General features: G+C 52.2%; 4 protein-coding genes across 4 annotated transcripts; 2 read left to right on the top strand and 2 right to left on the bottom strand.

Moving 5' to 3' along the window:
• On the bottom strand, positions 1 to 2,627 carry CAOG_04738 (hypothetical protein; the record flags this gene model as incomplete). Its single annotated transcript, XM_004347438.2, has 10 exons — positions 1 to 197; positions 298 to 447; positions 563 to 1,015; positions 1,176 to 1,316; positions 1,393 to 1,554; positions 1,749 to 1,872; positions 1,962 to 2,015; positions 2,083 to 2,174; positions 2,287 to 2,469; positions 2,559 to 2,627. The coding sequence occupies 10 exons, from the start codon at positions 2,625 to 2,627 to the stop codon at positions 99 to 101; spliced, it is 1,527 nt and encodes a 508-aa protein (XP_004347488.1). The 3' UTR covers positions 1 to 98.
• A 239-nt stretch (positions 2,628 to 2,866) lies between these two features.
• CAOG_04737 (glyoxylate reductase/hydroxypyruvate reductase) lies at positions 2,867 to 4,233 on the top strand. The gene is made up of 2 exons (XM_004347436.2): positions 2,867 to 2,978; positions 3,140 to 4,233. Exons 1-2 carry the CDS (start codon positions 2,911 to 2,913, stop codon positions 4,098 to 4,100), a joined length of 1,029 nt encoding a protein of 342 aa, XP_004347486.2. The 5' UTR covers positions 2,867 to 2,910; the 3' UTR covers positions 4,101 to 4,233.
• A 269-nt stretch (positions 4,234 to 4,502) lies between these two features.
• On the top strand, positions 4,503 to 6,462 carry CAOG_04736 (hypothetical protein). Its single transcript, XM_004347434.2, has 3 exons — positions 4,503 to 4,723; positions 5,240 to 5,808; positions 5,930 to 6,462. Exons 1-3 carry the CDS (start codon positions 4,551 to 4,553, stop codon positions 6,448 to 6,450), a joined length of 1,263 nt encoding a protein of 420 aa, XP_004347484.2. The 5' UTR covers positions 4,503 to 4,550; the 3' UTR covers positions 6,451 to 6,462.
• Positions 6,463 to 6,498: 36 nt separating this feature from the next.
• CAOG_04735 (ubiquitin-protein ligase E3) lies at positions 6,499 to 11,901 on the bottom strand (the record flags this gene model as incomplete). Its single annotated transcript, XM_004347432.1, has 16 exons — positions 6,499 to 6,598; positions 6,677 to 6,749; positions 6,851 to 6,881; positions 6,971 to 7,141; positions 7,292 to 7,412; positions 7,498 to 7,635; positions 7,718 to 8,179; positions 8,303 to 8,666; positions 8,806 to 9,204; positions 9,340 to 9,516; positions 9,605 to 9,693; positions 9,766 to 9,852; positions 9,944 to 10,140; positions 10,403 to 10,505; positions 10,976 to 11,255; positions 11,865 to 11,901. The coding sequence occupies 16 exons, from the start codon at positions 11,899 to 11,901 to the stop codon at positions 6,499 to 6,501; spliced, it is 2,829 nt and encodes a 942-aa protein (XP_004347482.1).
• Between the last annotated feature and the right edge of the window lie 90 nt (positions 11,902 to 11,991).

Genomic DNA, 11,991 nt, shown 5'->3' with positions numbered 1-11,991 from the left:
CAAGCGAAGCGTTTGGGAAATACTAACACGATGTACAAGCATGAAAACTCAAACAGATAAAATAAATAACTCAATAACGACACACAAACATCCACAAACTAGACATCTTCTGTGTCGAGTCGTGCTCGCTTGGTTGAGCGTGATGTCTCTGGGTCTGCCGCTCTTTGCTTGGCGTCCAGCTGGCTGAGTAAGGAAATCTAGCAAAATTGCACAACAAATAGCACAACAACAACCCCGATCAGTCTCAATCGGCACAACAAGATGCAGAGCAGTAGATTCATGAATTCGGAGTCTAACCTCTGCCGCAGATCGAATGTAAAGAGCAGAATCTGCATCCGACATAGGGGTAAGCGTTTCGTCCGTCTCGAATTCTGTCGTTGCTTGCCCAATGCGTTCGGCCATGTCGTGTAGCTGCGACACTGAGCGTGCCAACAAGTCTGTGTCGCTCTGTAAGATTTACGCATTGCGTGCACAGAAGGACAACAATCACAAGATTGAGTTTGAAAACAAACAAACAAACAAACAAAAAACCAAAACAAAAAAACAAACCCCAACTCCTTACAACACCGTGCAAGAGCAATCGCTCCAAAAGCAGATCGACCATGTCGCGATCGGCAGCCAGACTCGCTTCCAATTCCTGGGTTTGCGCAGTAGAGAGAGCGAGAATAGCAACCAGACGAGCCTTGGCCGCTTCGAGCTTGGCCATTCGCAGCTCCGAGTTGCGTGTTGCCAACACAAACGAGCGCGGCACACCGCTCGCAACCGAGCTACTCGTGGCACTCTTGTCTGCAACCGCCAGGGTCGTTGGTGCATTGCCTTCCGCGTCGCAGTCCACGGGCCGGAGACCAGTGAACGACGAAGGATTCTCCACCAGCAACTTGACATGCGCGACAACATTGCGTTCGGTGATGTTGGCCCGCCAGGGCAGAGCCTGGGCGTGCTGCAGCAGATTCAGTCGCAGCTCGCGAGCACGAGCACGAGCTGTGTTGATATGAACGCCAAATTTCTCGCAGAGCTGTTCAAGCGAAAAGTTTGTCAGAACAGTTATTGTGGTTAGAAGTACGGTCTCTGGACATCATGGCAAGTGACCATGTGGCAGATTTATGAACAAATCGTCACCCTCCTTCTCCACCCCGGCAACAAAAAAAAAAATCAAAAAAAAAATCAAGACCTACCTGCGGAAGAATACTCGGAAGATTTTCGTTTTGAGCATAAATCTGGTTGGCCAAGTCTGTTGCAGCAAGAGCGATTGGAAGCGGTCTTCGCCCAGAAGAAACCCAGGACTGCTTGCCAAGCTCCAGCAAGCAGATTGCATACTGTGATGGCCAGATTGAGCAAGCGCGAGCAACTCCAAGACACCATCGGATCATCGTCAACGAACGCATCAGCTACCTGAGATAGAATCGGGACTGCTTCATGCGAAAGCTCAGGCACAGCCTTAACGACAGATTCCACGAGTGCCACTTCGTTCACGGCAGGCAGCGATAGTTTGAGATGTTGCACCAGTCGCCCGAACGTGCGTTGCAAGGTAAAGACATTGACCTGAGCAGCTTCCTAAGGAATAAAGGAGAATGAACGAGGAAGCCAGGCGACGTGCAAATGGGAGCCAAAAAAAAAAAAAAAAAAAACAAGGAAGAAAAAAAAAGGAAGAAACAAAAAGTGAGTTTGTGGCCTACACCTGCCGGTGATCGGGGTGTGCGTTCACCGTATCAAAACGCATGCAATACACGCATGCTGCAGTCACTTACCGCCAGCTGGAGGAATGTCGCAGGAATACTATGCGCGCGACAGACAACATAAACGCAAGCCGCCGCGATGCAATCAAGCGTGCCGCCAAAGGGGCCAGCTGCACGAACGCGACGAAAGTACTCTCTGCGATAGTGGCCGAGTGAACCATACCGAGTGGAAGTGAGCTCATCACACGCACACTGGCAAAGTTCTCAGACCTAAATTTGACATACAAGACTTCCTTGACCTGGACGGAAGACAGCCGCATTCGCATGCACTCTGCCAACCTGCAACGCAGCAATGTAGATATGACGTGTCATTCCATCGGTTCCCAGTCCGACATTGGCCTTGTACTGGAGCGAGCGCGGCCCGGCTTTGGCGATGGCGAGCCACTGCGCATGCTCGTCCAGCGCGTTGCTCGACACAAACGTGAGGCCTTGACCACTCTGACAAAAGTGTTGACAAAAGTGACATGAGTGTGGTGAGGGTTTTCGGTTGCAACCTGAGAGACTGAGAGACTGAGCGACTGAGCGACTGAGACTGAGCGATGACCATTACCGAAGCACTGTCCGCCGCAACGCCACCACCGCCACTTGCAGCAGCAGCACCACCACCACCACTACTGCTAGCATGATGGCGCGCACTTGCAGCCAGACCCGACGATGCAAAGCGAGGGATGCGCTCACACGGCGCCGCAACGAGGCTGCCTGCATCGACGACCGCGCCGCACTGGACGCAGACCTACTCCAGGATCAAGCCAAACACACATGAAAGGTCAGACACCGGGCCACTGAGAAGCTGAACAGAATGAAGGACGGGCGCTCGGTTACTGTTTCGCCAGTGTCGTGGATGAGCTCGAGCGTCGGCGCGTCGCAGCACGAGTTGGCAGCCATCGTCATTGCCGCCTCATCCAGAACGAGGGGACTGGTAAGAATAAGAATAATACAAGAGTGATAATAATAAAAAGGAGGACTTGGGGAAATGAGGCTCAACCACAAGATCGATTGCTGATGTTGCTGTTTGCTCTGAATGAACATTGCATGAACCGTCCCAGTTCAGGGAGACGCTTCTCACATCAACCTCATCGAGTAAAGCAAAAATCGTCTCAGATTTTGTTTGTTGCTCAGTCATTTTGTTTGTTTGTTTGTTTGTTTGCTGTTGTTTCAAACTTGAATCACCAAAATGCAGCGAATTTTAGTGACGCGCCAACTGACTGAGCCTGCAATGGCGCTTTTGCGTTCTGGTGCTGCGTAAGTCTCACTCCATCCATATTGTACCCATCGTCGTCGTCGTCGTCCCCATCCTGGGCAGATTCAGTGGACTTGCGTGATTTGGCTGTTTTTGTGTTTGGTTGACAAATTCACTGACGTTTTGACTTCCAAACAACCAAACATGAACAAACCCGACACAGGGAAGGCAAGTACATCCTGGACGAGTGGGCGTCGAGCGGACCGATGCCGCGGCCAGAGCTGCTGCGCCGTGCTGCTGGTGCGAGTGGCCTGCTCATCACGCTGTCGGACAAGATCAACGGCGAGCTGCTCGACGCTGCAGGGCCGCAGCTCAAGGTCGTCAGCACTGTCTCGGTCGGATACGACCACGTTGGAGTCCACGAATGCACTGCGCGCGGGGTGCAGGTCGGGAACACGCCCGACGTGCTCACCGACGCGACCGCCGATCTCACAGTGAGCCTTCTGCTGTCCACTGCGCGGCTGCTGCCGACCGCTGCTGCCTGCGTCAAGAACGGTCGCTGGGGGCCGTGGCATATTACCTGGATGTGCGGCGCTGATATCTCGGGAAGCACGGTCGGCATTGTTGGATTGGGTCGCATCGGAGCGGCAGTCGCGCGTCGTCTCGCTGGATTCAACATTGGCAAGCTGTTGTATTCCGGTCGTAATCCTGCGGCTCAGGCACTCGTCAATCACGCGACAGTCCGCTTTGTGAACGACGATGGAAGCATCTCGTCGTCGCCGATTCCGCAGCACACGCCGCTCGAGCAGCTCTTGCGCGAAAGCGATTTCGTGATTGCCACCTGTGCCTTGACCGACGACACAAAGCTCATGTTCAACAAGGAGCGCTTTGCCTTGATGAAGCCGACTGCAACATTTGTCAACTCGGCACGTGGCGGAATTGTCGACCAGGACGCGCTCTACGAAGCGCTGACCACGGGTCGCATCGCCCGAGCTGGTCTCGACGTCACCTCACCCGAGCCACTGTCTCCACAGCATCCTCTCCTGACCCTCGATAACTGTCTTGTGCTTCCGCACATTGGCAGTGCAACGTTCAACACTCGCAATGCAATGTGCATGCGTGCCGTGCAGAATCTGTACGCTGGTATTGCTGGGCAAGCGGTTCCCTTTGGCGTGCAGGCATAACCACAGAACAGCTACGAGCGTACTACATGCTAGATACGTTGACAGTGTGCTATGATTGTATTTTGAGCGTCTGAGTTGAATCAACCGGTGATTTGTTTGAAAAACCAAAAAAAAAAGAAAAAAAAAAGGAGCCACCACTTGTTTCATCGTCAACGCTTGTATGCTCATCTACGTTGTAAGTCATGTTCGATTGCATGATCGATCGCATGCTCGATTACACCAGGGAGAGCGCTGCTGGAATACTAAAATCCTGCTTGCCCAATTTAATGATGAAATGTGCACATCCGCAAAGAGACAAACTGCACCTTTTCTTCAGTTTGTGTTGCATGGCTGCTTTTGCATGCTGGCCATGCACAGACGATCTTCCAATCCAGAACCCGTCGTCAGACCAGTCGTTCATTGTTCCAACATTGTTCATTGAACTGGGGGGGGGGGAAACGCCCGCCAAGAATGGAGCACAGCCAAGCCAAGCGACCGACGGACGCCCGCACACCGCCGCGCGCCAGTCATCTTCAAAACCACACAGCCACATCTACTGCTACTGTTGCTGCCGATGATGCGTCGCACGAGTCGACCAGTGCCCGCGAGCAGCGACAGCGCGTCCTCTCGCTGTTTCAAGACAAGTAAACGCTCGTCCGCTTCTCACACAGCCCAAAACGATTTACCGCCCCCCGTCAGTCCACTCCACAGCCTCCAGAGCAAAGATTGCTCTACCATGAACGAGTACCGCAAGAACGACCCTGCACACACACACACACACACACACACACACACACACACACACACACACACACGAGGCGATGGCACATCGCTCGCTTTTCAACAGCCAAATCGCGCGCGGATTCAAAAACGCGCGTTTCAACTCCCGCCAAAAAAAAAAAAAAAAAAAAAAAAAAAACAGCCTCTCAGAGCACAATTCAAAACACACTCTTGGATTTGGACTTTGTCGATTTTCACATGCTTGTTTGACAACTTGTCTCACTTGACACTGCTTCGTTCCTTTGCTTCCATTTTAGTTTTGGTGCATCAACCAAAGCACATCCATTGTTGTCTGCGTCGGCGAAATCCAAACCCAATTCTGCAACCGCTCCTTCCCGTCAGAGCGCTCACCAACGATCTCCTGTGGATGTATCCAAGAGAAAGACGCGCGCTGATGTCGAGGCTGCCCGTCATCGCGTTCAAGCGAAACTATCTAAACCGCTGTCAAGTATCACTGCTGCCACTGGCTCCAGCTCAGATAATGCAGTTCCCGAGTCACGAGAAGCACTCGCATTGTTGCCGCCGCACGAGAATATGCTGGCGCAAGCCACCGCCCGCGTTCTTGGAGCTGGCATTTTTGCTAAAGGCAAGCATTCGCGACGAATGACTCGATCGCATTTTCCACGCGTTCCGGCGTCACCGACGGCACAAGCACCTCCAGCACGACAAGCTGGAGTAGCCTCCTTAGAGACGGTGAATGTCGCACCTGGTCCCTCACCATTCGCTGAAGTCTACACGCTTGGCGCGTCCAATCCGCTTCCCAATCCTCGATCACGAACTTCAACACCGGCATTGTTACCGCGAGCAAGTACCCCACTAGCACCCACAACGCATGCTGCACCGCACACACCAGCAGAGCCAGCACGTTCCAAGCTCGTGGAGCGGATCTCGGAGCAACTTGATCGGTCTATTCGCTCAACGCTTACAATTCTGCGGCATGTCGTTGCTGGTACGTACTGCTGCATGTGGGGTACCCAATTATTTGTGCTCTGTCACCCCCAAGATGAGTGGATATGTGCGTGGGAGAAGCCTGGCTTGCTGAATGGATTGATTGTGTTTGTCCTTTGCAGATCATCCAGAACTCAAATCCAAGCAAATGAAACGCACAAGTACTAGTATACCACAGCGCAATACCAATGTTGTCTCAGTAGCTCAAGCCGCTCTTCAACGACTTCGATCTTTGAGAACCGTTGCTTCTACGCCATTCCCAGTAACGCAGCAATCGCATCATTTCAATCCTGCCGACCCAGACGGCTTCGACCTCTTGCTTCAGGAGCCATTCCATGCGTTTCACTCTGAAGCACACTCAATTTCGCCCTTGCTTACGTCTGAGAAGATTGCCAACTCGACGCGAACATCAGCTCGGCTTTTCGATACACCTTCACGACACGATACGACTTTTATCCAGCCTACAGCACTCACCTCGAGCCTACAGAACAACCACGACCAGTACCTGCTCCTGCCGCAACATCCCCGCAATTCTACCCAAGGAGATTGCACCTCAGCGATAGTCGCGTCCCAAACCCTCCCCGACAGCATTGGGACAACTGGATGCATCCTTGACTTATGCATGGGCTCGTCTATTCAATAAAACCATCGGTGCACACACCCCATACACCAGACCCATCCAATATCATCGCTATTCGTTCGTAAAGCCTTGCGAGCCTTCGACCGCAGCCAGCAGCTTGGAGCGCAGTATTTCGAACGAGCTATACGCAGGAAGATCGAGTCGATTAAAGCTGTTGGGTGGTTCAGACGAGCAACAGTTAGGACTTCTCTCTTGGGAGTCAGCTTTCTTTGTAAAATCTGCTTCTTACCAAGTGTGGCTGCTTGGAAGGCGACTGACATCATGGATGCGCTGAATCCAGAATGGCCTGGCGCGATCGGTTCCTGCACAATGAACACAACACAAGAAGGACCAGTTAGTTTGCCTATCACTAGTCCATGCTGCAGTGGTTGCACACAAGAAACCGCCTCCAAAGCACCCGTACCTTGCAGAGCCCGAAACCCTTCCAGAGGAACCTGCGGCACATAAAACAGCCGAAAGTCAAAAGAGTGAGCAACGTGCTTCACAGTTGGGGAATGTAGAAATAGCACGTAGCTCTACTTACTCGAGAGGTGCCAGTAACAAACTGGAGCAGCTTGGCTTGTTTTTCAGCATCCATTTCTCGCAAGCATTTCCAGAACCAAATCACTTGCTCATCGGTCTTGTCGTAACCGGTGTAATCAGTGTGATTTTCCCAATCTTCAATGTCAAGCTGACGAAGGCCTGAAATCAAAAACTGCGCACAAACAAAAGGAGGAGAGAAAAAAACCAAAAAAAAAACCAAAAAAAAAAACAAAGAAAAAAAAATGAGCAGACGCGGACGGGCGGCCCCTCGAATGAGCAGACGCGGACGGGCGGCCCCTCGAATCGTCTCTCAAATCAGTACCTCGAGCTCGCTCTCGTCGAGGTGACGAATCTCTTCAAGAGGAACGAACTCGTAGAATCCAGTCATGAATGCGCGCATCTGTCGCTCGGTGCCACGGAAGAAGCGCCACTGCGCCATCGCACTGAGTGGGTCAGAGCACACGCACAACCAACAGTAAGACGCATGCAGAAGCACTTCCACATGGAGCAGTGGGGACGGTGACATACTCGACAAAGCGCTTCTTGTTGTCTTCAGTGACCTGAATCTGAGCTCCGTTCGGGATGAGCTCTTGAGTGACGGTCATTCCAAACTTGTCGACGTCCACCGTGAAAGTCTGGTCAATCACGTCTGTGACGTCGTTCTCCCTGCATTCAACAAGAGCATGAACGTGAGTGAGTGATTGTCCTTCCGGCAGGCAACCAACCCCATGCGACTTGATTGACGTACAAAATCCAAATCATGCTTCGATGAAGCTCAGGATCGACGTGCTGAAGATCACCGAGTTGAAGCGGTCGCCGCAGTAGTTGCTTGTAGAATGTACTGACGAAAGCGGCATCAATGAAGTGACGGTGGAAGGTGGCGAGTCCCACCATTCGCCCGACAAACTCGAAATGGCGGAGGCAGTCTGGATTGGTGATTGAGTTGGGATTGATTTGAAGAGTGTAGTTTGTCTCGGACGAGTATTCAAACAGCCCGTAGAAGGGATTGAACATTTCGTGAGACAAGAGAAAAATCCATTCGCGAGCGAGGCCACCGTAGTCAAGGCCGCCCTCGTCATCGAAATGCACAAACAGGTGCTTCTTGAGAATCTTGGTGGGCCGTTTCATAACCTCGCGCTCTGATGACTGGAAAAGCGAAGCCCGATGTACTTTCAAGTGGCACTCGCCTGGCGATGCTTGCAACGAAGATCTATGAAAACAGGAAACGGCCAAAAAACACAACAAGTGAAAATGTTGAAACCCCCATAAAACCTCCAACGGAGCTGCAAACGCGCACCAAACAAATCAGGGTGGGAGCGGGGGGGGGACATACCGAATTTTGCGCTGCTTGGCATTAAAGTCGCGCCTCATTTGACCCAGCGGTGATGGATCGGGTGGAGAGGCCGCAGCCTCAATATTGTGCTGTTCATACTCGAAAAGAGACGCAGCTATCGCAGCGGCAAGATTGGTATCTGCATCGCTTTGCATCACAGCAGCCATGGCGGCCACGAGCACATCTTCCGGCGTTTGCGGCCCGCTTCCGTGCGAGAACGGGCACCGAGAGCCCCGAACGCATTGTCCGGCCATGAAGAACCGACAATGGGGCCGATTATCGGTGACCGGTAGCGGAGCACTGCTGGGAGGCTGGCGACGAGGCGAGTTGCTATTGTGGTTGCTGCTGCCGCCGCCCGCTGACGCTGCATTGACGCCATCCACATTGGAGTGGAAAGCGACTACCGGCGACGCTTCTTGCGAATTAGTAGAGAAGAATGGCGGCGATAGAGAAGAATGGCGGCGATAAATGGGCTCCAGAGGAGCCGTCTGCCAGTGCTTTACTGCTGCCATTCTCGAGCAGGAGAGGCCGCGACGAGATGCTCCAATCACTAGATCCGTACGAATTGACGGCTCGCACCCGGAAATAGTGCTCATAGCCGACGGCAAGCTGCGCCGTGTAGACAGTTCCAGCTCCACGATACATGTCGACGAACGCGCCAGAGATGGATGACTTTTGTGGGGACTCTCCTTGGGTCGCAGAGGTGCTCGAGAGGGTTCGTTGCCGGGACAAGTGGGAGCCAGCAGAGAGCGTCTGAGCTCTCCCTGCCGGACTACCAGGAACGTCTCGCGAGTTGGCTTCATGTGCCGTAAAGGCAAACAAATCTTCGTCATCACTGCTATCAACGACGTCACTGACAGTGCTCAGAACGCTGCCTGCTCGATATCTGCGATTCGTTTGGGCTGCCGAACCAACAGCAAAAAAAAAGAAGAAAAAACAAACGAAAAAAACAAAAAACAAAAAAGAGGTCAGTGTCGAGCCAACACAGCAAATCTCTTCGAAAGAAACAGCAGTCGGAAAGTCAGCATCTGACGTACCGAGCTGCATGCACTGCAGAACGAATCGAATTTCGTCTTTGCTGGCGGCGGGTTTGACCCACGAAATCTCAACAGTTGCCATCCGAACAGGAGAGGTGTCGTCGCCAGCTGGCATCTCAACGATGGACGTTGAAGGTGCTGACGGCACGGGTGGAATGAGAGACCGAGAAGCAGTGCCTATTCAAGTCAACGCAAAACACACAGAAAAGGTTGAGCGTGAGCAGCACTTCTTTGACGCTTAGGCAAATCCAAGAGCCATTGGCACCTGAGTTTGGAGGTGTGAGAGCATAGTATTGATAATTGAGTTGGTTGTTTCGTTCATTGGCGGCAACAGAGTCTCTTGAAGATGCAAGCCTGTAATCCAGCAAAAAACCGAAGAGTAAGAAACAAGAGCGATAGTTTCGCTTTCCAAGCACCAGAACGCACAAAATGCTGGGAGATGAATAGGAGACTTGACGAGTATCGTTATTGACGAAAAATGGCCGTCCGCTGGAATCGATTTGCTCTTGCCATCTGAGAAAGCGAAAAAAAGAAGAAAAACAAAAGAGAAAGCCAACCATTGAGCGAAAAGAATTCGGCACGAAATCCCTGCAGGCACACTCACCCTGGCGGCAATGGCGCAGCTTCGTCTGCTGCAATCCGGGCTTGCCACTCTGCTTCCATGGCCACAGCACCTGGCGAAATAGGAGAGGAATCGGTTGGAGAGGCTATCGGTGAGGTGATTGGCGACGTGATAGGCGAGGCGAAGGACGAGGTCCGCTTGGTTCGAATAGAGATGGTGGAGGATCGTTTGGCCAAGTCCTGTACAGGCGAGAACAACAAACGCGCAAAAGAGGATTCATGAGTTGCCAGAAGCCAACTTTGGACAATCAACCTTCTTCAAAAGCGCAAACATTTTTACAGATGCCGTCCTGGCTCCCAAGACAAGGGCCCCTGTCACAAACTCTGAATCATGCGTTCGCTTCAAACGAAACGAAAGCTGAACACCACGAGCCAAACCAGCAGCGTCGAATGCAGCCATTGACAACACAGCCATCCCAAGAAACGCGGGCAGACTTCCTACGGCAGTCGCATTCGCGCCAGCGAGGATGGCATCGACTTGTCCATCCGCCAGCCGCTTGTTGTCATAGACGACAATAACGATCGAGGAAGTAGGGTTGACAGAGCTGGTTTGATGAAAAGCACGAAAAACCGCCCAAACACACAAACACGACATGAATCGTGACACACGCAAAGGCACCGAGTCAGTGCGCTGCGCCAACAAGGCATTACAACCGCGGGCATGCGACGAAAACCCAATCAATCAAAGTTGCAGCTCGTACCAGTGGAAGGAAAAATTCCAGACGGGTGCATGAGTTTTGCGCATCACAGGAGTCTTGAAGCGTCGCCCGTCGATGGCTGCGACTGCGAAAGGATCGGGCGTATCTGCGAGACGCAATTTTTGCACAATTCGGTACGATGGGCGATGAGTCACCAAGAATCGTTTTGCCAGAGCAAGCGAGGTTAGTTGAGCAAAAACGAAACGTATGCCAAACAGAAAAAGCTCAACTTCCATCAAAACAAAGCATCAACAATGATAATAATACAACGTGAAACGTCCAACTAGAGCTGAGCACACACACACAAAAAAACTTACGCAGCAGATGGCGTTTTGCGAGGCTGGACGCTGAGGCTATGGTAAAGGTGACGATTGCCGTCCGCGGGACTGGCGACAGCGGACGCCGAGGCCGACAAATTACTGCCCAGCGAGCCCGTGGATGCGGTGACCGAACCCGTGCCCAGGCCCAGCGACAGGCTCTGGGTGCTCGCATTGGGCGGGAGGCGGGTCGGCGAGCTGTCAATTGTGGCAACTGCGTCGAGGCCCAAGCACGCCGGCGCGTCCTTGGCGCAATGGTCGTGGCACGCCAGCGAGCATTCTGGAAGCGACAAACACACACACACACACACACACACACACAAACACACACATAAAGCAGCGAGACATGACAACACAAGGCAGTGTTAGAAGGACTTTGAAAACGTGCAGCCAACAAACAAAAGTTTCGGATTGCCGTAGCCAACCAAACACCAGCCGTAGTCCATCAACAGCTCATCCAACCCCCTGCTCGCGTCCAGATATCGAAGCGATATCAGTCCTTCAATGCTCTTTTTGTTACGTTGCAACCTGCTGAATGTCGTCGTAGTGAACGACCGTCGCTTTGTTTCCTGTGTTCGTTAGGTTTTTTTTTTTTTTTTTTTTTTTTTTTTTTTTGTGAAACGCCGACAATCGATGACACAAAAAGCAAAAAGGAAACAAAATTTAAGGTTGAAACGAACCGCAATCAAAGGGAAACATTGTTTGACGATTTGGTGTTGTTTTAGTCTCCATGTTGATGGAAGCGAGCGAGTCAAACGCAAGATTGGGAGACGCGAAACGTAATGCGGTGCATGGCGTGCGAGAGCGAGAACGAGCGAGAACGGGAGTCTCGGTCTCGGTCTCCGTTCTTGGGTCTCGTTCTGCACGGAGCATTCGACCAGCGCCTTACCAACACACTTCAGGCCTTGCTTGAACAGGCCCCACATCTGCGCTTGACACACGTGGCAGAACGTCAGCGGCGCGAATGTGTGGCTCTGTGGCTCTCCAGCCGATGCATGGTTGAATGATGACGGAAA

The sequence above is a fragment of the Capsaspora owczarzaki genome (assembly GCF_000151315.2).
Source record: "Capsaspora owczarzaki ATCC 30864 unplaced genomic scaffold supercont2.7, whole genome shotgun sequence".
Lineage (NCBI taxonomy): Eukaryota > Filasterea > Ministeriida > Capsasporidae > Capsaspora > Capsaspora owczarzaki.
This window is presented reverse-complemented; position numbering and strand designations above follow the sequence as displayed.